General features: G+C 50.8%; 2 protein-coding genes across 5 annotated transcripts in view; one reads left to right on the forward strand and one right to left on the reverse strand.

Moving 5' to 3' along the window:
• LOC102557654 (alpha-2-macroglobulin-like protein 1) overlaps nucleotides 1-25,984 on the forward strand; it is a 60,591-nt gene that overhangs the window by 32,273 nt on the left and 2,334 nt on the right. For 2 of the 4 annotated variants that reach the window (XM_006270602.4, XM_019482283.2), the window contains 4 exons: nucleotides 125-193; nucleotides 1,054-1,156; nucleotides 2,455-2,496; nucleotides 4,017-4,202. In XM_006270602.4, coding sequence (XP_006270664.2) covers nucleotides 125-193; nucleotides 1,054-1,156; nucleotides 2,455-2,495 — 213 coding nt within the window. In that variant the 3' untranslated portion in view covers nucleotide 2,496; nucleotides 4,017-4,202. Of the gene's footprint in view, nucleotides 1-124; nucleotides 194-1,053; nucleotides 1,157-2,454; nucleotides 2,497-4,016; nucleotides 4,203-10,887; nucleotides 10,971-25,984 lie in introns of those variants that run through there. The other 2 variants (XM_014600748.3, XM_019482282.2) reach the window with 2 other exon arrangements.
• Nucleotides 10,843-25,984, reverse strand: part of LOC102558104 (alpha-2-macroglobulin-like protein 1) — a 49,636-nt gene continuing 34,494 nt past the window's right edge. The window contains exons 23-35 of the mRNA XM_059726226.1: nucleotides 25,706-25,789; nucleotides 23,919-24,095; nucleotides 23,111-23,192; nucleotides 22,451-22,607; nucleotides 22,177-22,251; nucleotides 15,419-15,581; nucleotides 14,687-14,898; nucleotides 14,210-14,425; nucleotides 13,668-13,792; nucleotides 13,007-13,097; nucleotides 12,484-12,552; nucleotides 12,202-12,304; nucleotides 10,843-12,113 (exon numbers count right to left, since the gene is read on the reverse strand). Coding sequence (XP_059582209.1) covers nucleotides 12,073-12,113; nucleotides 12,202-12,304; nucleotides 12,484-12,552; nucleotides 13,007-13,097; nucleotides 13,668-13,792; nucleotides 14,210-14,425; nucleotides 14,687-14,898; nucleotides 15,419-15,581; nucleotides 22,177-22,251; nucleotides 22,451-22,607; nucleotides 23,111-23,192; nucleotides 23,919-24,095; nucleotides 25,706-25,789 — 1,595 coding nt within the window. The 3' untranslated portion in view covers nucleotides 10,843-12,072. The remainder of the gene's footprint in view (nucleotides 12,114-12,201; nucleotides 12,305-12,483; nucleotides 12,553-13,006; nucleotides 13,098-13,667; nucleotides 13,793-14,209; nucleotides 14,426-14,686; nucleotides 14,899-15,418; nucleotides 15,582-22,176; nucleotides 22,252-22,450; nucleotides 22,608-23,110; nucleotides 23,193-23,918; nucleotides 24,096-25,705; nucleotides 25,790-25,984) is intronic.

A 25,984-nucleotide genomic window follows, 5' to 3' on the forward strand; every position in this document is an offset into this window, starting at 1 on the left:
TCCACAAAAGGGCAATTTCCCCACCTTCCCTCTCCCTGGTACCCTTAATGGATAACACAGTCTCTCAGGAGGATAGGGCCATTTCATGCTGGAGGCTTCACTCAAGTTTGTTTTCTGTTCTCAGTTAAAGAAAAGGCCTTTGGTAAAAAAAGTCGAAAGAGAAGTTGACCAAGTAACGCTCTACCTGGATGAAGTAAGTTTGGCTTCACCTTCTCTTAATCTGTAACCCGAGGGGGAGGAAATCAAGTCTAATTGAGGGCATCCAGATGGAGACACTGAGGGGCTGATTCAGCTGAGATGCTGAGTACCATCTGTACCCTTTAACTTCAGAGGGAATGCTTTTGAAGAGCAGCCCCAAGAGACCATCATATGACTATATGTCTCCCTCTGATAACAAGACCAGGTATGAAGCTGATGAATCAGCTGCTGTCCTTTATTTTAACAGCAGAAGGGATAGTGGTTCCTGCTTTTAGCACCGGCTTTCTCACGTGCAGCCCTAGTAGATGGTCCAGTTAGGGCATAGTTAACGTTACAGAGTGTGTGTCTGTTTCACAACAGTGCAGAGCCCATGTGAAATGTTCTCATACTGGAATGCTCCATTCACCCCAGTGGTTTCTACCTGTACAAACACACGTTGTGCAGGTGAAAACAATGGCCCAAATTGCAAAGTCAGGCCCAGCTCCTTTTAGATATTTAGATGCCTTTGTTTTATTGATTGTAACAGACATTGGTCACCTACATACCTTTGAGGACCTGGGCCCTGGGTTCTAATGCTAGATTCCCTAAAGTTGAGGGTGTCCATAGACAAAGGCCTTTTTTCAAGGTCTGATTCATAACCAAGATAATATCTGATATTCCTCAGCACTGAGATGTAATGACAGGGAAACATCCCCTGGGATCTTTGAATGGGACTATGCTGAATGGTGAAGGCCTCCCATTCTCCGGGTGGTGATACACCCCTTCCCCCATACAGAGCATGGCTCCAGGGGAACATGAAGGGTCATCATGAAGCATCTTGGTTCTAGTTTTAATCTCTGTCTCTCTGGTTGGTAGCTGACCCGGGACCCTCAGGACTACACCTTTATGGTACAGCAGGACATCCCTGTGAAGGACCTAAGGCCAGCCAATGTTAAGATCTATGATTACTACATGCCAGGTGAGCTCAAAACTGCTGACTATAGCCAGCATAGCTGCGGTCTTCTAGCCCAGTCCCCCCAAACCTGAGGCAGATCAGGTATACCTACACCATATTTGTATCAGCTGTTTTTCAAAAAAAAAGCCAGTGACAGGGTTTCCAGAGCCTCCCACGAGGTAGCCTGTAGCAACTCAGGAGTGGCTGTGTCCCAACCCCTGCATGCTCCAAACCCAGAAATGCATGGGGGAGTCCATGGATCTCAGTCTCTTGCATGCTGGAGAGTGGCCCCTGCCATAATATACCATCAAGGTTTGAAGCATGTGGATGGGGCTGGGTGGGTGGGGTGTCCTGGCCAGGACATGCTGATGCTGCAGCGTAAACATGTCCTTAGGAAGTGTTTCCTGCTATCCAGCCTACATCATCTTCACTGCAATGTCTGCCAGTTGCAATGATCATAGTGATGTCAGACCATTTCTCCAACTAGTTGGGTATTCTTTGCCTCTCTTCCACAGTGCCTGCTACCTTCCCAAGAAGCTTCTTCCCTTTAGAAGGCAATGCCAATGGGTGCTACAAGGTGCTAAGCCTGCACCACCCGCCAATTAAATTAGCACTTGTAATAGCTCAGCACCTGTCTGGAACAGGTCCTTAATAGGTGGAGGCAGCTTGGAACCTCACACTCCTGGCAGAGATGGTGGAAGAGCTGGCCAATGGCATGAGGCCAGTCTCTCCTGCCTCATCACATCTCAGGACAGGACCAACCCTCCCCCACTATGCACGTTGTAGTGATTTGGGCTACCAGGTGTCCAGCAATCCATTAGGCCCCTTTCTCTTTGGGGAGCTCAGGAGTCAGGCTGGCTGGGCTGTGGGCAGAGATGTGATAGACCAAGGGTGGGCAACCCCCAGCACAGGTGCCAGAGTGTTGCATGCAAAGGCATTTTGCTTGGCATGCACACCTTGGTGTGGATGGCAGGGAAGGTGCCAGAGCTGTGCTGCCACAACAAGGACTGGGCCCCTTGCAGCTTCCCTGCTGTCTGCCCCTGGCACATCAACATCTTACAAGCTGAGTTTGCAGGTGTTATTGGCACTCTGTCCAAAGATGTTGCTGACCCCTGTGATAGGCCCTGGCAATAGAATTAGCCAGCTGCAGGGCATGCTGTCAGGGGTGATTGAATTTGGAGCTTTATCTTTCCAGCGAGAGAGAAGAGGGCAGCGCATGGAGCTGCCAATAGGGGCACCCCTGCTATATAAAGGAATGGATACAGAAGGGCCAGATACCAGGGAGAGGTGTGTTTCATTGTACATTTTCCTTCCTCCTGCAGATGAAAGTACTGTGATGGAGTACAGTGCTCCTTGCCTGTGAGGTGAGTGTGTGGCACTATGTGCACATTTGTTGGGGGCAGAGGCAGGTGGAGCTGGGCTAGGAGGACTAAGGACTGCTGTCAGGGGCTTGAGGCAAATGGTGATGGGCAGTTAAGAGGAGCATTTCTGTATCCCCAGTGTTTATACTGATGCTGCTCTGGCGGTGAAAGATCTGGGTTCCAGCTGGGTGAGGCTGAATGGGAGTTGTGGTCCTAACTGTGCATGGCTGGCCTGGCCTCTTCCCTGACGTGCTCAATAGCAGGCTTCTGGAGGATGTGTTTCCCAGTCAGTCAAGTCACACACTCCTCACAGCAGCTCTGGAGCCCTCCTGCTCCATGGCCAGAGCTCAGAAGCGAACAAGGTTTGGGGTTAACCTGCTATTGAGGGGACCCCATCATTTCTATTGTAAGGGCCATCTTGGAGTTTCAGAATGGGTTCTAGTTGCAGTACAGTGAGGAACAAGTGGCCACATCCAACTAGGCCTATGAGGCTTGGCTGTGACCAAGAAGAACCTAGTGTTCCTGGGCTCTCTCTCTCTGGCTCTGCAGGGTGCTCAACAGCAAGTCACTTGAGCTGTGCTCTGCATTTCCCATCCCCATCCATCAGATGGGCACACAGATGGGGGAATGCTTGAGTCGCAGGGGCAATAGGAGGCTCCACTTATTCGCAGATCATAGAGAAGTAGAACTGGAAGGAATATCTAGAGATCATCTAGTCCAATCGCGTGCCAGAGACAGGATCTTCCCTATCCAAAACAATGCTACAACACTCAACAGAAGTATCAGAGAGGGTGGGAAGTTACTGCAGTGATGAGGCAAGAGTATGCATGCAGCACAAATGTCTTCAGCTGGGTGGAATCAGCCCCACTGTATGCAGAGCTTCTCTTTCTGCTTCCACTCACTCAGATCAGGCCTGCAACTGAGAGGCAGCAGAAGGGGACCCCTATCCCTTGGCCACACTATGGAGTCAAGTTTCATAGTTTTGTAGTTGGTAGGGTTAGAAGGGACCTGAGCAGATCATCAAGTCTGACCCCCTGCCATGGGCAGGAAAGAGTGCTGGGGTCAAATGACCCCAGCAAGGTGTCTATCTAGCCTCCTTTTGAAGACCCCCAGGGTAGGAGCCAGCACCACTTACCTTGGAAGTTGATTCCAGATCCTAGCCACCCTGACTGTGAAGTAGTGCCTCCTGATATCTAGCCTGAATCTACTCACGGTCAACTTATGGCCATTATTCCTCGTTACTCCTGGTAAGGCTCAGGGGAACAGGGACTCCCCCAATGCCTGCTGGTCCCCGCTGACTAGTTTGTAAACAGCCACTAGATCCCCCATCAGCCTTCTCTTGTGGAGGCTGAATAGGTTCAGGTCCCATAGCCTCCGAATGATATCACTCCAAGTGATAACTGGGATCCTAACTCCTCCCCATGAGGTTGTTCTATTGATATTTCCTCAGAGCTTTGTGCATCTCATAATTCCCACGCCCCACCCCTGGGACACTTCTTTTGTCCTCTGCCTTATCTTCACAGGATGCAGCTGCTAACCCACAGCTCCCCAGCAGCCATTTGGACATCACTACTATACCAGCTTCAGCTCTCCTGGCAGAGTTCGAGGGCAAAACAAGCAGATGATCTGAAATTTCCTATGAATCAGCCAGTAACATGGAGACTTAGGGTGTGTCTGGCACCTGATTAAAATCAAGTGGATTCAGGGGACTGGAATTCCTCAGTGAGATTATTCTATCCAGTGTGTGTGTGTGTGTGTGGTGGAAGAGAAGAAGAGAACAGATGTAAGAACTTCTGGGGTGCCCCCCCCACCTCCATTTTGTTCTGTGCAAGTATGGGAGTATGTGACTTGGGCCCCAGAATGGGCACTCAACCTGCAAGAGCCAAGAGCAGGCACATCTATATGTGCAAATAATGTGCCCACTGTTTGAACATGTGCCTGGGAGCAAAAAACTCTGGAGCATATTGCTCTGAAGTTTATTCGTGCACAGCACATAGACCCCAGTTGGAGCAGCTGGGTTGGCAGGGGACCCAGGGGGTCAGCCTGCCAGGCCAGGGCTGCTCCAACCAGGCTCCATGTGCTGCAGAGTGGCTAGCTGGGATATGAGAATCCTGCCTGCTAGCCCCACACTGAAGCACCCAATGTCCCAGCCAGCTGGGGCAACATCTACATGTGCACTGCTGCATATGAAAAAACTCTGCAGCAGGATAGTACTTGTATTTGCTGCAGAATTTTATTATTTATTAGTTTTGTGCACCCTAATAGGGGGCACACATATAGACACTGAGATGTTTACTGCACAGTTAATTAGTCAACTGCACAGTAAATGTCTCATGTTGACATGCTCAGTAAGCAGGAAGGACACTCAGTGGAAATGGGCATGAGTGCTCATGAGCTAAATGCTAAAGGCATGACTGAGGCCAGTGCCTTTGTGATGGCTGAAAGCTGCTGGCTGAATATCTGTTTCAAAGAAGCAAGTGAGTTACTCATCTTGGGCCCAGTCCCCTGGCTTGGTCCCAGTCACAGGACAGTCTTATAGTCTCATTTAGTCTCATTCAGCCATGGAGATGAATCATGCAGAGACAGGGGACTCCAAGACAACCCATGGGAAGTATAACACCCGCCACCTCCAAGTGCTCTGCCCAGTGACTGTGCCATAGACCTGCCCTGACTTTACCCAGGGCACAGACAGAAGTTACATTTGTAGCATGATTAGCCACTTAAAGCACTCTACAGCTGTGCAGTTCTGTAAGGGCATAGCTGTAGAGTGCTTTCAAAAGTACCCAATCACATGACAATCTGAGCCCTCGTTACATGAGTGTTCAGATGAAGGCACTTCAAAGTGAAGCACTTCCATTAACATCCGTCAGCATGTGCAAGGAGCAGTGCTGAGCTGATACAACCCAGCCCCACCCTTGGTGCTATCTTCAGAATGGGAGGGGGAGAAAGGAGGGGAGGGAGTTCCATGTGGGTTTGCCCAGCCTGCACTGAAGGGTGAGATGTGTGGATTGGATGTGTGAGGGCTTCAATCCACCTGCCCCACCCTCCAGCACAGGCTGGGCAAACCCCAGACTGAGCTATCTCCCCTCCCTTCTCCTCCTCCCATTCTGAAGTGTACTGGAGCTGGGAGAAGGGAAAGGGAGAGCTAAGAGAAAATGGCTACAGGCACACAGCCACTCCAAACTGGAGATTGATTCCCACAACTCCCCGGACCCAACAGCGTATGTCTGTTGAGTTGGGAGGGCAGCGGGGACACTCTGTAACTCATGGCACTTCCTCTGAAGCACCAGGAGTTACAGCAGAGAGCTACACATCTGTCAGCACCCCCAGTGGCCTTGGGTGAGGGATTAGAACCTGGCTAGCTGAGAAGGACAGGCTGTGGTGCACAGCTCTAGGGCATGCCTAAGGGAAAGTTTTTGCAGGCAAGGAGAGTGTCTTCAGGTGCAGCAGCAGGCTTCTGAGGATGGAAATGCTGAGCAGGGCTGTGGAGCAGAGAGCAGTAGAGAAAGACCAGGGGCCTCACACATGCTGGTCAGCAGCCCAGGAGGAGTTTCACAAATGGGCTGAGTGCATGTATCATCATCAGCAACTGGAAGAACAGTGTCAGAGGTCACGCATGTGAGCTTTGCTTTTATTTCCTTGGGAGAATTCCTAGTGCAAAATGATCTGAAGCCAAAAGCACAGCCCCTCCAAGAAAAGAAAAAAAATAAATCCCTATTATCTACCAGAAACCACAACGAGGGTGGGAGGCATCACCCCAGTCCTCCCAACCTGAGCTTCTTGGGGCCTGGCCTTCTGTCCAGTGTCTGCCCCATGCACTGAAACAAATGGGACAGAGATTGCCAGGAGACACAGGGGCAGCAGCCACCTCCCAGCTCCTTAGAGAGTCTGTTTCCTACTAGAGCAATTGGAAAACAAGCTGGCAGGTCTGGGATTCACACCCATCACAAAATCTGGGATCAGGAGAGATTTTTGTCCCCCCTCAGTCAAATTAGCACAAACTGTGGGGGTGCTGCCTACTCCTGTAGTGTGGGGCATGGTACTTGTCCTGGGATCCTCTGGGAATGTATTTACTAACTACTTCCCTGTTGTTACAGAGGCAGGGCACTGGCAGTGCTGTCATCACCCCTTTTTTGCCCAGTGCAGTTTCTTTAATGTTCATGGTTTTGTGCCTGGTTATGTGTGAGGGTTTGAAGTGGTGACTGTGATTGTGGGGGATTCTTTGGATAAAAGTATGCCTATGAGCCCTGGGGACTGGACTTAGTGGCCTAGGAGGCCCCTTCCCATCCTGTGGAGAGCAGGCCAAGCCAGAAGGAAGGTCCCTATCCACTCCCTTTGCTTCATAGGGCTGTGGCGTGGATCCTGCATTGACCAGCAGGGGCTACTCCTGGGGTTCCTGCTGAGTGCTCTCTCCCGGTATTGACTCTGGGGCTCAGTGAAGGGCAAAATGCTTCCTTTTTGTCTCTCCAGAGGTCACTTGCACAGGCCAATCCAATGCTGACCATTATTTCTGTGGTTACAGAAACCACTATGGGCCAGGGACAAACAGGTCAGTGCCTCGTCCCTGGCTGAATCTACCCTTCTCCCTCCAGACAAGAGAGATGGCCCTGTCCCAGCTGCCTAACCCATCCTTCCTGCTGCAAGGGTTCTCTTCCTTTCCATCTGAGAGGTCCTGCTGCCTCAGAACTTCCTCTCTATCCCCAGAGGCCCCTGGCCTGGCTTTCCTACCTGGAAATCTGCAATGATTTCCTCTCTACTGGCATTAAGGCCCTGCTACCAACCAGCTTCCCCACTCCCTCTTGGAGCCCCACCATGGACTCTCCCCATGCTCCAGACAGACACCAGCTCTCCCCTGTGCCATCCCATCCTGTCAGTTCCCAACTTGCTGGCTGTGTCTCAGCTGCAGACAGTGCTGTAATCAGCCAGGGCCCACTCCTCTGCAAGGAGAAAAGAGAAAGACAGAGTTACACACAGAGGAGAGAGTCCAGCCTCAGCCCTCTGCAGACACAGCATTGAGGCCAGAGAGCCCCTGCTCCTGGCCTGAAGAAACCACTGGCTCCAAACCTAATGGTAGTAGTCATAGACCTTGATGTGACCTGACTTCAGGCCAGGCACTTCGATATTCTGCTCCAGCTACAGGAAGAAAGTCTGTGATCTGTCACTCAGCTTGTGGAGACAGGAGGGAGGGTCAGCAAGGTAGGGACAGGCAGGGAAGGGAAAAAATGAGACACACCTGCTATGTTCGCAGGCCATTGGAGGGACAGGATTTTAGAGAATGAGTAACTGTGAGGGCTGGCAAATGCCAGGCAAAGTAATGGCACAGCCAGACAGTGCTTCCCACTCAGGTCCTGCAACCTCCTCCCCCTGCTATTCCTGACCAAGGTAGCTCAGTTCTATTTACCTTGGTCCAGATAAACGTAGATCCCTTCCAGTTTCACCTCCATTTGTTTAACAATGTTTTTTTGCTGCAGCACGGACAGCAGACAACACGGTAACTGGTTAGCTCCTTTTCAGAGAACTCCTGCCCCCAGGGGATCAACACTCCCACTTAGATTGGAGGCATGGTGCGATAAACACCTGTCTCCCCGTGCTCTGCTATCAGAGATCACGGTTCAGGTGTCCCCTCAAAGGCAGGCACAGCAGCCTGCCTTGATGTTGTGGGAAAGGAATCTCTCACTTCCAGGAGTGAGGGCCATACACTTGGGGAATGGGACAGAGGCCTTCAAGGGAGGAAGCATGGCAGACCTCTCTACAGCCACTCAAGCAGCTCCTGGCTGGCCCTGGAGACTTATGTGCTGATGCATAATAAAGCTGGCTGTTAAGCTGTAAATAGACATCACATTTGTCCAAAGAGAAAGCCTTTCATCCCAGGACCCTATAACTCCATGATCTTGCTTCAAGTTCCTCTGAAGCATGAGGGATAAAACGTGCTAAGGCTTTTTCCTGAGACATGGCCCTGTAATTCTGTACAGTCCTTGCGGCTCCTTCCAGGGACTAGCTGCCCAAGCTGTGTGCTCTCACTCGCCACCCACTTGTAGAGGAGCAGCAATGCAAGTTGGAAGAGTAACTCATATAAAGGACTGAGCTGTGGCTATTCTAACCTGAGTCAAACCTCAGACCTCAAATGAGGTGCCCCTATTTGCAAATTTTCAGTTTCACTGCTCTCCCAGATCCAGAGAGCTACTTTCTCCAGATGCTACAGCTGCATGAACAGCTGATATTTCAGTTTGGTGGCACTACTGAAAAATGAAGTGTTCATTTCAAAACCAGGGGGTTTTTTTCCCAAATTGTTGGCACAGAGCTGTAGAATGAGTATCTTTCTCTCTCCTTCTCTTTCCCAGTGCCACTGAATACTTAACTATGTAGGGAGGGAACACCTTCATGGCAGGATGGAGAGAGCCCTGCCCAGAGTGCCCTGTGGCCCAGTGTTTGGGGCACTCTCTTGGGAAATGCAGACTTTGGTTCAAATCCCTCCTCTGAATCAAGAAGAAGAGATTAAGAGTCAACACCTGTTCCATTTATTAGGAGGCCTAAGTGGACTTAAGCATTTAAATATGATTCTGTTTCATCCTGTTCAAGACCCTGAAAAACAACTGACACAAAAGATGAGTGGATCTTCTTCCTCTGTGCTGCTTGTTGTGAGGGCCTGTTACAAAAATAGGCATGTTAGCTTTTTTTCAGAGACTTGAACAGGGTGAAACATTTAGGTTCCTAGATATACTTAGATTCCTAAGAGGTGGAGTAAGGTCTGACTTTTGGAGGCAGAGACTGTGGGCCAAATATGACTCCACCTATTAGATGTATGAGAGAATTTAGATGCCCAAGTACAACTCTATTTCGCCCTGCTTGAGTCCCTGAAAGCAGTTAATGCAAAAGGTGGTGGGGTGGGTCCTCCTCATTGGTTTTTTTGTTTGTTTTGTTTTTAACTTAGTTTTATGGCCAAAATAATGTTATATTAGAAATGTTGGTGTGATAAAGGGATTTTGAGAGTGTTCTCAGAGTTGACTAGAACTACATTTAGGTGCCTAGCATAGACCTAGGCACCTAATAGGTGGAGTAAGATCTTGCTCTATGTCTTCATGGGGCTTTACTTAGCAGCCAAGCCAACCAGGCCACAGATAAGGGAGCCATTACAGCAGCAAAGAAAACTGGCCAAAGTGAAGACAAACACTTAACCAGATGGCATTTGTCTTCCTGTAAGCTAATAATTTCCAAGCACTGTGTCCAATCCATTCCATCACGTATGGGAACAAGCCACATTTCTACCCCATGCCCATTGGTGCTGGAGACAGGGGAGCACTGTGACTTTGGGGATGCCCCAGCCTGTCACTGTGCATTCCCTCCAGCTTATTTGTATGCTTCACTCCTATCAGTTGGAAAGCATCAGCCAAAGGGCTTAATGGTCAGAATGGAGGATTACACTGCGGATATCTCCACAATTCTGTCTCAATTCATCTATACAGTGCCCAAGTGCTGCTGCTTGCTGAAAGATCCTGCAGGTGACCTGTGATTTGTCTGTAGGTTTGATCCCTGTAGCCCTATTTGTGTCCTAGGGGAGGAGTTTAGGAAGGTTGTTGCTGAAATGTAACTGATACAATGAGAGACATCAAAAGGATATTGTAGAACCCTCTTCTACCTACTCATCAGCTTGTAGGCAACCAAAAGTATGTGGACCTCCAGTTGGTTAGACTCTACTAGCAACTCAGTAGCAGTCCTCCATGTGGAAATAAAGCTTTTCTAGTTTCTAATGTAAGTAAACAGATCTCTGCCTGAAATATAGGGTTGAGAAATAATATAGTAATACTGTTAATGAGATAGACCTCAGAGGGGAGAGAGAAGGAAGTGGGAAGGAGAGAGGCATGGATCTGCTCAGAGACAAGGGGTGTGGTTTTTTCATGTGGAAGACACAAGTGCTCAGGAAATAGGGGAGCACTGGGAACTAGCTGCTCTTTTCTTGGACACTTCCTATCCCCTGAAGTGCTCCAGCTTTCCTGCACTTTCAATTCTATGCTGAAACAGACCAGAGGAGATATCACAGGGAACATTTTTCATGGCATGGCTGCAGGAGTACAGAATCAGCTCAGTGGGGAGATCTACCTGGACAGCCTGTTGCAGGTAGATGGTGCTGTGGAGGATTTGCTCCAGTGCTGGTCTGTGGATCTGGCAATGATAGAATTAGGGGACTATTCATCTACACCTAACTCCTGCTGACACCACACAGGCAGCTAGAGACATGGAAATCAGGGTTGAGGAAGGTAAAGAGAGGGGACACACTAATAGGATAAGCTGCAGTATCCCCTGAGCCTTTCCCCCTCTGTTATGATGGAGCCCGATCAAATACTACAGTGCCTTGGTCCATGATTGACATTTTATTTTCATTCTTTTCACACTCAGGAAAATTCCCAGATTACAATGATCAAAAACAACCAAATACCCCAAAAATTACTTCACCAGGAGAGGGCTACAGGGCATGGGCCATTCATGCAATGTGGGCCTAGGCCTAAAATCCCAGAGGAACCCCAGAGTGATCCATGCTTTGTCCAGAGCTGAGACCCCAGTCCCTCGCAAGGGCAACTGTCAAGGCTTCACACTCCCCTCGCCCCAGCAGCTACAATGCAGGAATCCTGATGAGCCAGGGCTGGCCCTGCTGATGGAGGGGAGGAACGATTTCCGTCCTATGTCATCCCTGTGTGCTGAAACAGAGGAGAATGAGAGACTGCCCGGGAGACTCTTGGGAAGACTGTGAGAGGAAATAAAGTGGAGCAGCATTAAAAGGAATAGTGAGAGAGACTGGGAATTGGAGAGAAGTCACAGCAAAGCAAGCTGAAGGAGAGAAATGAGAGCCACCCAAATCCTTACCAATCTGCACTTCCAGTCCCCCAGCGTCCCCACGTGCCAGTGAGAAAAGACAGGCATGGGCTATGCAGCGCACCTGGAAGATCAGCTCAGTTTCATCAGAGTGATGGAGGGCTCTCTATGAAACCCTTTGCTTGTGGAGAGGGAAATTCCACCACAATGTTGGTCTTAGCTGCAGCAGACTGAGCCAGAGAGGTGGGGAGCCAGGTCCCAAGCCTTCCAGGATAATGAACCCAGAGTGGAAGCTCAGCTCTTAAGCCAGGGAGTGGAATATCAAAGTCAAATGCAAGCTTCATGACACATAACTCAGGGACAACCACATTCTGCACTAAATGAAGTCTCCAAACAGCTCAATGCACAGCCTTGTCAAGAGCACACTGCAAGAGTCTAGTTCTTTTTTTTGCAAGGTCTGTTATGACCCCTCCCCTTTCCTGGGAGGTTGGGGAGCCAAAATGTGCTGCTTCTTCCAGCATGGACACAATTCTTTCAAGTGGGGAGACTGCTGCAAAGCCCAGGGAAGGAGGAAGGGAGATGGAGGGGAGAGAGCCAGGAAGCAGGTGCTTCAACCTGACAGGGCAGTAGATGGAGCAGAGACACCAGGGTTAGGGTCTTTCCAGAGCAGGAGGGGGCTGTTGTGTCCACCCTGGCAGGGATGGTGTGAAGAGAAGTGCACAATGGCAGGGAGGAAAACAGGAGGGCAGCTCCATGAAGCTTGAGCCTACCTCAGCTGCAGACAGCCCTGTATTCAGCCAGGGCTTGCTCCTCTGAAACAGGAGAGAAGAGATCAGTCACACACACAGAGCCCAGGCCCCCACACCCAGCCCAGAGGCCCCCAGCAGCTCCACAACCCACCTGGCTGGTAATAGTCATAGACCTTGATGTGGCGTGGCTTCAAGTTGGTCACCTTGATCTCCCGCTCCAATTTTAGGGCATACGTCTGGGAGGTATTGCTCAGCTGTTGGGAGGTGGGGGAGATAGGAAACTACTTTTAGAACTCCCCGAATCTTGGCACAAGTGACTGACTATGCTCAGTCTGCCAGAGCCAAGGAAGGAGTTTAACAAGACTGCTATCCCAGCTATGAGCTCCTCACACAGCTTTGCCAGTGCCCCTCACTCATCCCTCAGCATACACACCTGGTCCACGTAGATGGAGACAGAACTTCGGCTCATCTCCATTCTCCTCACAAGGGGGTTCTGCTGCAGCTGGGAATGGAGAGAACAGGAGAAGGGTGAGCTGGGTCTCTAAAGGGCAAGTGGGAGAAGTCCTACAGCCATGACTCCCCAGGAATGAACAGCCTTCCTTCTTTGATGGGAGCAGATGAGAGCTCCCACTCCCTGTAGAGCTGATGTCTTCATAGGGTCACTCAGTGCCTGGGACCAATGAGAGGGATATGCTTTTGGTGGCTTTTGGGGGTTTGCTCGGGTCACTAGTCTGAAGTCCTCCCACGGGAATCACAGGCCTCAAGGCACACAGTAAAGGTAGAGTGGGATGGGGTCTATAGCCAACTTTGGGTTTAAATGTATGGGGCATGATGCAATTGCTCAGTTAGTTGGAGCTGAGGAACTGCTCTTTGCAACCTGCTGCCTCTCCTCGGGGTAAGAATGGGGCCCGCTTGTACTGACTGATTGGAAGCCATTCTGGCCTCCAATTCCTTACAGATGTGCTAGAGCTTGAAGCCAGGATGAATCCAGACAGCAGGGAGACTTCCACAATCACCATGTTGGAAACAACTCTCCTCCCAATGTAGCTGGAGGGTGGGGGAAGAATGGGAGAGAAGATGCAAACCATCAGAAGCTATATAAGCAAGGGGTAGCTGAAGCTATTGATCCTCCTCTGGCCCCAGTTTCTCCCACAGCTCTACTGCCTCTGCATGACAGCTCTGGGGCCAGGGCCAGGACCATCCCAGAAGAAACCTGGGACCTTGGCTTGGAATAGTGTCTAAGATGGTTTCCTTGCTCTGACCAGCCCTAGGGGGCATCTCCCACAGTTATTCCCCTTCTATCCATCCTTGTCCTCTCCCTCTCCCTAGGAGGATATTAAATGGGACAGCACTACCTCCACTCTTCCATCCTCCAGAGGCAGAGGCACAACCAGAAGCACAACTGCCCCAAGGGCCCTGGTTCCCTTCTTTCCATTTCCCCACAGCTGCCAAATCTGCCCTCCAGCTGTGCCCATCCAAACAACCCAACACCTCCCTCACAGCCACTGAGCCCACCCTGACTCCCCAAATATGTCCCCCTCCCACTTCCCAAGGGTAGCCACATCCCAGGTCAGATGCACACGGGCTGTGTGGAGGTGGAGGCTTTCTTGGCCTTACCTGACACTAACATGAAGAGTGAGGATGGACACATCTCTGCTGTTGCAGTTGACCAGCTCTGTGGTGATGTGCAAAGCGAAGGTTACAGAGGCCTGTGGGGGAGGCTTATGGTACCTCAGTACCATCTGCAAGGCAGAGAGTGACCCAAATCATCTTCCAGATGTATTACTATTTGGAGTTGAAGTTTTTTCCCAGATTCATAGGTTTTAGGGCCAAGAGAGGCCATTGTAATCATTTAGTCTGGCTTCCTATATAACTTGATACAAAAGCCACAGAGCCACTTCCAGTAAGCTCTGTAGAAGCCTCTAACAGGAGCAGCCTGAGCCAGGATGTTCCCACATTCAGTGCTATGATGAGAAACAGCAGAGGAAGTGAACATGAAGGACAGCGGCAGTCAGTCAACCTCCACTGCTGGATGCATCAACTGAGCAAGCAAATGCAGTGGCACTCTTGGGTCATGAAAACTGGCCTCTAGTCCAGCCCTGCATGAGAAGCACAGCCAGTGTCTAACTTCCCCCATCCCCCTGGGAGTGAGGACCTACCTGGGCAAAGACACAGCCTCTGCCCTTGGCCTGGAGTGAGTACTTCCCAGGGACTTCTGTCAGTGTTTCCTGCTGCAGCAGCAGCCGGTTCTTGTGGGTGATATGGAACTTCCTCTCAAAGCTGCCCTGGGATGTCACCATCACCTCCAAGTCTGCCTCCTTGCTGTATGTCAGAGCAGCATATTTGGCCAACGCCTGAAGGGCAACCACTGTGTCCTGAAGGGGAAGAACCAGTCACCTCACTGCGGACGCTCTTTCAAGCCAGGAACAACATCCTTGGACTCAGTGCACAAACAGCAGCATTCACACTCCTGCTGGCTCCACACTCCAGGAATTAGCTCTGAGATTCACACTCCCAGGCCCTATGCCCAGTGCCCAGCCAGGGGTAACACTAATTTGCACATGCTCCCGTCATCGAGGTACCTTCTCCAGTGGGGCCCCAGCCCATTCCTCTCCCCAGCATCCCACTCTGGTTACCTGCGTGGAGGCAAAGCCCCCATAGGCATTCTGCTGCTTGGTGAGCCAGGCCACAATGCCAGAGGCTGTGGCAATGTCAGCCCTGGTCACTGGCTTGGAAAGCAGGGCAAGGAGCATGTAGGCTGTCAACTCCACATCCACTGACTGGGGTTGGGACCAGGTGCTGGTGCTGGGTGGCTTGGAGGGGGCCTGGCTCCAGTGGATCTGCCCTCCTAGGGGAGGAGAGAATTAGTCAAAGCACTGTCAAAGCAGATGTTCTCAGGCTTGGGACACAAGCAAGGCACCCAGTGCCCGGGGACTGCTCAAAGCCACTGGGTAAATCTCTCCTGGCTACATAGATGGCCATGCAAGAACTCTGCCTATTGCATCTCACCTTAAAGACCTGCATTCGTAGGTAGGAAACTTGCGCTCCAAAGGGTGAGGTGAAACTTTCCTTTGGTTACACATTGTTTAGTAAGTATGTGGGGACTACCTGCACAATCAGGTAAAATACCTCTCAGTCCACACTGAGAGAGGCCACTTGGGAATAGCCTCCTAGTTCTCAGTAGCTCATCCCTTACTCAGTTCCTGCCTGGTCTAGCAGGTGACAGGGTTGTATTAAGAAAGGTCAGATAGTTACAGAGCTCAGTTCTCAACTGGCTAAGTCTTGTGGGGGCAGTCACCGGTCACCCCCAAGGCTGTGGGGTGGGGAGAAACTGAGCTCCATGTGCTGGTACTGGATGGGCCCTTTACCTGCTTTGATGGCCTTCTGGTCTAGTTCCTGAAACAACTGCTTCATGTGCTGGGTGTCCTGAGCCAAAGTGAAGGCATAGGCTAGCAGTGCTTTTGTGTAGGTGCTGGTAATGTTGGGAAGAGCCTGAGTGAGGCAGCCCAGGGCCTTCTGCACCACGCTGCTCTGTAGGGGAGAAAGCACATGCTGGGACTGGGAACACAAGCAAAAAGACATAGATGCAGGCATATGTTTGCTGGCAGATGCACACAGAGGTATAAATGCATGGATTTACAAATGTGAGAGCACAACTGCACAGTTTATGCCCAGGTGTGCAGGTCCAGGCACGGGATGGCAAATGGAACAATACCCACTTTCCTGGCTACACATGTGCTCGCTCCGCATGCACAAATAGACAGCCCATCCCATGTCACTGCCCTGTGCTTCAGTTAGGACTATGCAGGGATCTCAGTGATTACAGCATCACTGCACTGGAAGCAGCAGAAGTCACCATCCTTGAAAAATTCCCTCTTATCTCAGGGCAGCAGTTCTGAATTGCTTCTGCTTAGCTGCCTATGTACTTCTGCAGTGCCCCTCACTCAGATGCCTGAGTCTGGGAACTATGCCACCTAAACATGCAATTCTCAATACCACCTCTTGCCTCCCCAGTTAAGCCTTTATGGGTGAGTCTATACATGTTATTAAGGTGAAGAATGACAGACAGCCTGGCGTGCTCTGCCAGTTTAAGCCAGCAGTAGCCCAGAGTGGGCCCTGTAGCACGGGCAGGGTGCAGCTAGGACTGGGCTACTATACAGACGAGCCAACCAGATTAATTAGCAGGCACCTGCAAGCAACCCAAGGGAGTCACATGACCGGAAAGGTCAGAGCCCTAGGAGAGAGATAATGCAGGACCAGAGGCAGGGCAGACAGTCTGACTATGGAGGATGAACATGGAAGAGCTCTCCAGAGGTGCCTGTGATGGAGAGGCAAATTATGAGTGGGCTAAGGAAGCTGAGGGCTAGCAACTGACGAAGAGTCAGGGTTGGGTAGGAGTTTTGTTACAGCCAGTTGGGCTTACGTTTTGTTTGGTTTCAGTTTGGTCTGATGCCTGGGGAGGGACCAGGGAGGACTAGATACTGAGAGAAGACCTGGTGGTTTGTGGGGGACTGTGAGGGGTGGCGTGGAGGTGCCAGAGCACCTAGGGCAGTGTGGCAATCCCAAAGCACCTGCAGGTGTGCATCTAGCATGCCCAGAGGGGCGATCTCATAGAGCCCAAGAAAGGCAAGATTAAGACATAGGGACCAGAGGGCCCAAAGCCCAGGGCAGGGCAGAGACAAGGTCTGGGGCCTAGACAGAAAGACAGAGAGAGAAAGAGCCCAGAGAGGCTCAGCAGCCCAAGAGAGGGCACGGACAAAGGAAGCTGGGAATCCTGAAGCTCGGTTTGGTCAATTGTGTGGCCACCAGGAGGCATCACAGCTGCCCCGGGACACAAACCTGTCACACAAAACAATAAACTTCAGCGCATATTGGGAGTTTATTGCTCCCAGGCACCACGTTTACATGTGTGCCTGGGACCATAGCACATTGAGCTGAGTCAGAGCAGCCCTGGCTGGGCTGCCTGCCAGCCCGGGGCTTCTCCAACCTGGCTCAATGTGCTGTGGAGGGGCTGGCTACGGCACAAGAGTGCTCCAGTGCAGGGCTAGCTGGCAGGCAGCCCTTGCACTGAAGCACTCTTGTGCCCCAGCCAGCCCTGGCAGCATCTACACATGGGTCGCTGTAGAGTTAATTAGCCCTAGTACATAGTCCTTCTGCAGTCAGCATAAACAAGTGCACATCTATGTTGCTCTAGTAACATGGGCTCTTTTATCTTGACTTGGCATGGTTTTCTGACATGTGCAACAAGCATTGTTGACTTCGTCAGTGTGCCTTTATATTTGGAGCCAGCATTAAATGTCTATAGCCCTTCTCAGATTATCCAGTTCTTAACTGTCCTTCCTGCATTTTTTTAATATCATTTTGTGGGGCAATTATTGGTGTGGTCAGATAGTTACTGGTGTGGAGAGGATATACTTTACTCTGAACCACAAAAAGTTTCCCAACTCTCTAAAAGATACGTCAAACTCTTCCTCAAATGTTTTGGTTCCCTGTTTTTCTCAATGAGGTCACTTTTAACCTGATAACGGGAGCTCTTTTCCTTAATATTTTCAGAAATTATATCACTTCCAGTTTGTTATTCACCCATTTATACACTTTGCACATCCCTTTAGTGGAGCTCAGCTCACCATTATCAACAATGAGTTTTATCTACTACCACTACCTGTGGCTTTTCTCTTATTATTAATAACTGGGCTTTGACATGTTGATTTGTACATGAATGATCAACTGAAAATTAACCACCACCCCATTTGCTCTCAGACTGACAGTCCATTCATCTTTTGCTGCAATGGTTCTCATCATTCCTATGGAAACTCAATCTGAGTTAACATGGGGACCTAAACTACCCAGACATCTGCTGGGAGAAACAGACAGCAAAGTCCCACTGTTCACGCAGGTTCCTATGCTGTGTACAGGACCTCCACCTGACGCAGGAGGTACACGGTCCCACTAGGGGAAATGCCTTACTGGATCTGGTATTGGCAACGGGGGATGACATGGTAGGGGACCTACAGATCGGTAGCCATCTGGGGGACAGTGATCACCTAATAATAGAATTCTTCATAAGACGTCGAGTGGGTAAGGTAACTAGTAGGGTGAAAGTGCTAGACTTTAGGAAAGCTGATTTCAATGAACTCAGGCGATTAGTCAAGGACACACTGCAGAGTAGGAGTTTTGAAGTGATGGGAGCCCAAGAAGGGTGGCTGTGCCTTAAGGAAATGATCCTTCGGGCACAAAGGGAGACGATCCCGATGCGAGGAAAAAGAGGGAAAGGGGCCAGGAGGCTCCCTTGGCTGACCAGAGAAATCCAGGGCAGCCTACGGGCCAAAAGGGGGGCACATAAAAAGTGGAAATAGGGAGAAATTACCAAAGAGGAGTATACCTCCTCTGCTCGTGCTTGTAGGGAGGCAGTTAGACGGGCCAAAGCTACCATGGAGCTGAGGATGGCATCCCAAGTAAAGGATAACAAGAAATTGTTTTTTAGATATATAGGGAGTAAAAGGAAGGCCCAGGGAGGAATAGGACCCCTACTAAATGGGCAGAAGCAATTGGTGACGGACAGGGGGGACAAGGCTGAACTCCTCAACGAGTTCTTTGCCTCAGTGTTCCTAAGCGAGGGGCACGACAAGTCTCTCACTGGGGTTGTAGAGAGGCAGCAGCAAGGCGCCAGACTACCATGCATAGACCCTGAGATGGTGCAGAGTCACTTGGAGGAACTGGATGCCTTTAAGTTGGCAGGCCTGGACGAGCTCCATCCGAGGGTACTGAAGGCACTGGCCGACGTCACTGCACAGCCACTGGCGGGAATATTTGAACGCTCATGGCGCACGGGCCAAGTCCCGGAGGACTGGAAAAGGGCCAATGTGGTCTCCATTTTCAAGAAGGGGAGGAAGGAGGACCCGGGCAACTATAGGCCAGTCAGTCTCACCTCCATCCTTGGCAAAGTCTTTGAAAAAATGATCAAGGCTCACATTTGCGAGAGCCCGGCAGGACAAATTATGCTGAGCGGAAACCAGCACGGGTTCGTAGCAGGCAGATCATGCCGGACTAATCTAGTCTCTTTTTATAACCAGGTTATGAAACACCTGGACACAGGAGTAGGGGTGGATGTCGTATACTTAGACTTCAGGAAGGCCTTCAATATGGTATCCCACCCCATACTGGTGAACAAGTTAAGAGGCTGTGACCTGGATGACTACACAGTCCGGTGGGTGGCGAATTGGCTAGAGGGTCGCACTCAGAGAGTCGTGGTGGATGGGTCGGTTTTGACCTGGAAGGGTGTGGGCAGTGGGGTCCCGCAGGGCTCGGTCCTTGGACCGATACTCTTCAATGTCTTCATCAGCGACTTGGACGAGGGAGTGAAGTGTACTCTGTCCACGTTTGCGGATGACACAAAACTGTGGGGAGAAGTAGACACGCCGGAGGGCAGGGAACAACTACAAGCAGACCTGGATAGGTTGGGCAGAAAACAACAGAATGCAATTCAAAAAGGAGAAATGCAAAGTGCTGCAACTAGGGAGGAAAAATGTCCAGCATACCTACTGCCTAGGAAATGACCTGCTGGGTGGCACAGAAGCGGAAAGGGATCTTGGAGTCCTAGTGGACTCCAAGATGAACATGAGTCAGCAGTGTGACAAAGCCATCAGAAAAGCCAATGGCACTTTATTGTGCATCAGCAAATGTGTGACGAATAGATTCAAAGAGGTGATACTTCCCCTCTATCGGGCGCTGGTCAGACTGCAGTTGGAGTATTGCACGCAATTCTGGGCACCGCACTTCAAGAGGGATGCGGATAACCTGGAGAGGGTCCAGAGAAGGGCCACTCATATGGTTAAGGGCTTCAAGGCCAAGCCCTACGAGGAGAGACTAGAGCACCTGGACCTTTTCAGCCTCCTCAAGGGAAGGTTGAAAGGCGACCTTGTGGCTGCCTGTAAGTTCATCACGGGGTCACAGAAGGGAATTGATGAGGTTTTATTCACCAAGGCGCCCCTGGGGGTTACAAGAAATAATGGCCACAAGCTAGCAGAGAGCAGATTTAGACTGGACATTAGGAAGAACTTCTTCACAGTTCGAGTGGCCAGGGTCTGGAATGGGCTCCCAAGGGAGGTGGTGCTCTCCCCTACCCTGGGGGTCTTCAAGAGGAGGTTGGATATGCATCTAGCTGGGGTCATCTAGACCCAGCACTCTTTCCCGCCTATGCAGGGGGTCAGACTCGATGATCTATTGAGGTCCCTTCCGACCCTAACATCTATGAATCTATGTTTTCATTGCCCTCCTCATCCAGTCTGTGAAGTCTTTGCTGATGTTTGCAAACTCTTGCAAAGTCATGTAGTCCCCTGCAGCCTGCTGGAACTTAGATAACTTAGGACTCTCTGGCAGGATGCCTTGCTGATTCACTCAGGGTTATACTGATCACCAAACTTGGGGTCAGGAAGTATTTTTCCCTTAAGTCAGACTGGCACAGACCATGGGGATTTTGCTCTCCTCTGTAGTGTGGGGCATGGTCCTTTTCCTAGGATCTTCTTGGCATTTATGAACCAACTATTTCCCTGTTGTTGCAGTGGCAGGGCTTTGGCAGTACTCTTGTGTCCCCTGCTTTTCCCAATGGTATGTAATAAGGTGTTCTTGATGCTCCAGGTTTTGCACCTTAAAATTGTGTGCAAGGATTTGAAATGGTGATTTTGCGGGGTTCCTTGGATTAATGGTTGCCTGTGAACACGGGATGGGACTCAGTGACCCAGAGAACCCCTTCCCATCCTGCATTCTTGCAGTTGTTCCCATCTGCTGGGTGTTGTCCTGGCTTGTGTAGTTCTCACAAAACACAATGCACTGTTCTCAGTTGCTACTGACTGTGCGCCATGGGCCATTCTGCCTTAGCTCCCTCTCTGTGGGATATTTTGGGTTCTCAGTCAACTCTGCAATGTCGGAGTGCTGTCCATTTTCCATAAGCTAGTGACTTCAGTGGCTTGTAAGGTTTCCAACCCTCCAGAATTGCCCTGGAGTCTCCAGGAATTAGATATAAATCTCCAGGAGACTGCTGAGAATCACCCAGGAGATGAATGATAGGGCATTCATTAAAAAAAATATTAAACAGTGAATCTGATGTATATAGTAGCCCAATAGGTTTTTAAAATGTAATAGTAAAGTGCATTTGCCTTCCTGACGTAAAGTCTACACACCGTAATCCGTAACTGATATACGCAAGCAGGCAGGCACGTTCACGTTGTGTGTCACGGGCACATTGGTGTTCTAGGAATGTCCTGGAATAGATTCAGAGTTGGCAACCCTAGTGGCTTGGACAATTCTAATTGCATTGTTGGGAGTTAATTAAGGCTCTCAACAGTGACTCTTGAGTTATTTTGTTAGGGATTCAAATCACACTCTGGTCTCTTTTCAGGGATTCCCCAAGGCAGACTCAGCTCTTCACCCTCAGATCAATCTTTTTTCCTCAAATTCTCAGTCATGGTTCATGCTCATGTAGAATATGACTTTTCAAATATCGGTCATGCAGTTTCATAACTGGTCTTCTCCACTGGAGCTAACAGCAAACTGCTAGATGCTCAAGTGCATCAGGACCTTCGGCATCAGGCAGGAGGTTCCCTTTTCAGCACCTTCCTTTGCACAGGTCCCTGTCACTTGCAGCAACAGTGTGAAGCCCTACTTCCATCCTCTCCACTTTTCATCCAAAGTTTCCACCTTCCACTCAGGTCATTACGCCCCATTGCGCTTTCTCCCCTAGTAGCAGCAGGTGTCCAGAAGCCTGTCTAGGCCAAGATGTTTGAGAGAGATGCTTTTATGCAGAGATGCAATTCCAACTGCACCTGCATCATATGACACAGGCATTGGCAGTGCCTCTCATCAGGCTCCCCCTGCTTCGAAAGCTAAGCTAAGTGCCTAGAAGTGCAATTCCCAATATCCCCCAGCCATGTGAGCTGCCTCCCAGGGATGTTCTTCCAATGGGCAGTGCAAACTTCTCTCCCCTCCCCCAACAACACCCCTGCACAGGAATGGTTGGAGCTTTCCCACCACCCCAGTAACTCCCTCCCTGTGAGCAATGCTCTACCTCTGCCCACAGCAAGAGCTCTTTAGGACGCAAGGGGATGCAGCAAAAGTCCTGGATACTCACATTCACCATCTCCCCAGTCTCCAGATATGCTGCAGTGATGTAGGCAGCTAGGGGGACTTCACCATCCACGCCGCCCTGTGGGAAGCACCGACACCCAGGGAGACAAGGGCATCAGAGAGAGGCAGCATCAACAGGACCAGACCCAATGCTCCCACCCAGCTTCTTTTCCACCCTCATCCCTGATGTGACCTCTCTGACAAAGCAGTAAGGATACTGAGCTACCTTCCACACTTTGGAAGGCAATGCTTTGAGGGCCACCCAGCCACGCCAGTACCTTTATGGCAGTGTTGAAGAGCTTGCCCACACTCTCAAAGCAGCCATTGGGCAGCTGGTGAAGCTGTATCCAGCTCAGCGCATCCCGGACATTCCTGTCATCGAGGAAGATGTACCGCTTGGCCTGCTCAAAGCACTTGGCCACAAATGCTGTCAGCCTGGAGAAGAGGGAGGGAGAGTATGTGGAGGGGAGCAACCAGGAGACTGAGGATGAGGAGGGAGATGCTGTAAAGGAGAAACACTGAAAAGAGAGAGAGAGAAAGAGAGAGAGAGAGAAGAAGAAGAAGAAGAAGAAAGGCAGGAGAGAGAAAGAGACAAAGGAGTGAGGAAGAGGAAGCAGGAGGATACAGGGCAGGGAAAGGAAAGCAGGACCTTGGTCAGAATCCTTTCCCCCACCCTCATCCCAACACCTTGATGCTATGCCAGATGTAGGCACATTTCCCTGGGGGTTCCTGGCCTCTGGGCAGAGTATGAGGCACCTTAACCCATCACCAGGGGGCAGGGGCATGTACAGAGATTTCCGTAAGAGCAGATCAAGTACCTCTCCCAAGCGGCACAGTGAAGGGTCCCTGAGGGGTTGGCAACAACCCAGAACCTCCAGTTCCCAGAGCTCCAGGCTCTCAGACAGTGGACCACAGGGAAGAAAGGCCCCACTGCTTACCAGGTGTTACCATCTTCATCTCTAGTCCCAAATGCACTGTAGGAACCATCATGATGTTTATAGAACAGTTGCCTCTGATGTCCTAGGGAGACAGCAAGAAATGACAGTCACCCACTATGGCTAGGAAAAGGGCATTTTTAGGGTGGATATGGGGCAAAGATGACAAGATATTTAGAATCTCATTGGGAGGTATTTGCACAGGGTAAAGGTGGGGAAGACAAATGACCATTTGCAGGATGAGTGTCAGAGGAGGAGGGGAGGACTACTGGCAGGTTGTGGACAAAAAGAAGCAAACAGAGATTGGTATGATTACCACAGAGGGTGCAAAGAATGGATGAGGGAACACTGGCCAGATGGGTATGACATATGGGCAGGGTGACTAAGGGGTGGGGGTACTGATAGGCTGTGGGCAAGGAAAGGCAGAGAGTGAGTCACAGGATGGGGGAAGGGGAAGGACAGGGGCACACTGGCCAGCTGGGCATGGCATATTGGTAGAGTCGGTGTGGGGAGTGGTATACTGACATAGTGAGTGTGGTGAGTGTAGTATATTGGCAGGTGGGTGTGGGGAGTGTGGTGCATTGGAAATCTAGGCACAAGGGGCATACAGGGGTATATTGGTAGGCTGGGGGTGGGAGTGGGCAGGGACAAACTGAGTAGCTGGGCACAGTATAGGCAGGCTGTGTTCAGGACACGTGGTATACTGGCAGGGTGAGCACAGAGTGTGCAGTATGTTGGCAAGGCAGGTGCAGGGGAAGTGTAGTATATTGGCTGGGTGGGCAAAGCAATGGGCCTGGTCTGGGTCACTTGCCACTGCACAGGAAGCCTGTTGCCCGGTCCCTGATCTCTGGGGTAAGCTGCCCTGTCTTCTCCAGGTACTGCAGCACATAGATGATGGGAGCAAAGAGCACCATATTCTGCTCCCCACAGCCTTGGGGCATCTTCACCAGCTGGTCCAGGTTCTGCAGTGCTATGCCCATGATGTCACCTGCCATAGGTGGGAAAGAGTGGGGTACAGAAGAGGGGGTCAAAGAGTAAAGTAGAGGAGAGCCCCATGGGGCAGGAGGGAGGAGTCCCCAGGCTGGGACAGGAGTGGTGCAGCTATTCCCCCGGGGCATACAGTTATTCCCCCGGGGCATACCCACTGCAGCCTGAACAGCCTTACCCCACAGCCAAGGACAGGGCAGTGCCCCACCCTGCCCACCAACATGTTACATTCCTCATTGCACCAGAAGTAACCCAGGTTCTCATCCCAAAGGGGCCATTCCTTGAAGGGTGGCAAAAGGGGCACAGAGGGCACCTGCCTTTCTTCAGGAGTGTACCATTACTACATGGCGGGGGTGGGAAGGGAAGGAGTGTGCCACATTGGAGCATGTCCTAGGAAAGTAAAGATCTATTTCTGCCCCTGGAAGGGGAAGGAGAATGTTCCACTCAATTTGGACTTATTTTTTCTTCCCCCTGTAAATACTCCCCAGAGCACAGGGCTATTTTCCCACCCCAAGCACAAGTGGGGGGTGGTTTTATCTTAGATGGAATATTCCATTGCAGTGGGTGCAGGGGGGAGATCTGCTTAAATAGTCCATTAGAACAGGGGTGGCCAACTCACAGCACACATGCCAAAAGTGGTACAGGCAGTGCTGTGTGTGGCTTACAAGCCTTGGGCATTCAGTAAAGGCCAGTGTTGGAATAGAAGCAGGGGTGCTTGAAGTCCCCATGCTGGGTGGAGTGGAACAGGGTACCACAGGCTGCTACCAGCAGTGCCATATGTTGCATACAAGAGGCAGGTTAACCCTTCCCTGGATCTGTAACCGCTGTTGAATTCAGGGCTTTGGATGAAATGGTGGTGGCTGCAGGGCCAGGGAAAGGTCACCCTGGCACTTGGGGGTGACGCCTCCTCTCACAGCAGCATCCCACCCCCACTTGGCTCAAGCCCCCATGCCTCTACTCCACTACCCCAGGATGCAAACCCTATAATGGACAAATCTGTGAGGTGGGGATCAGAGCAGCCCTTGGTGGGCAGTGGGGATTAATTTGTTGCATGTGCCCTCTGTGTCCATCCATCCCCCCTCCTGCAAGATTGGTCCCCACTGGGTTAGAGCAAAGATGGGCAGCATTTCCTCAATAGGCTGAGTAGAACAGTGTGCTGAGTAGAAGGGTAGTGGGAGAGGAGTCCTAACTCCCTGCTGGAGTGCTCTGTTACCCCAAAAGATGGGTTTTCTCCAAGGTGGAATGATCCACTGGAAGGGAGTTCTTCTGTCCTGGGTCAGCTTCCCAGGTTGGGAGCAGCACCCCGTGGTTCATAGGTTTTAATCCAGATTTTGTCTGAACCAGTCTGGGTCACGTTACATAGGTGGAGGGGACATGGGGGACCCAGGCCTTTCCCTTGGGAGTTCCCACAGTGTGTGGCTGCTGTACTGGGTCAAAAATGAAGCAGGTATTTTGGTGGATCTTGTCGCAGCACGTTGGAGCACAAGCATGGGAAAGGGGGCAGGGGAGACTTAGCCTTGGACACACCATGTTGGAGGCTCACAGTGTGGGCACAGGGATGAGGGACCTGGATCCCAAAGCTGCCTTTAGTGCTAGGGCTGGCTCCCTTACCAATGATGGACACAGTAGCTCTGGCTGAACCTTTCACCACATTACTGGGTAGCTTCAGGGGCACCAAGGCCTGCACTGGATTCCCTGAGACATGGAGGAGCAAAAGGAAAGAAAGTCTAAGAAGACAGGTTCCAGAATCCCTTGCAAACTCTCCCCTGGAGCCAGCCCTGGTCTCTGCCTTGCACCCCCTTCCACACATGTGGTCAAAACCTTACAGACTTTATGTCTGTTCCCTCTCATTCCTCTACCCCTTATTCCTCTGCACCACCTCTCTCTGCA

This window comes from Alligator mississippiensis, chromosome 4, assembly GCF_030867095.1.
Source record: "Alligator mississippiensis isolate rAllMis1 chromosome 4, rAllMis1, whole genome shotgun sequence".
In the NCBI taxonomy this organism is placed as follows: Eukaryota; Metazoa; Chordata; order Crocodylia; family Alligatoridae; genus Alligator; species Alligator mississippiensis.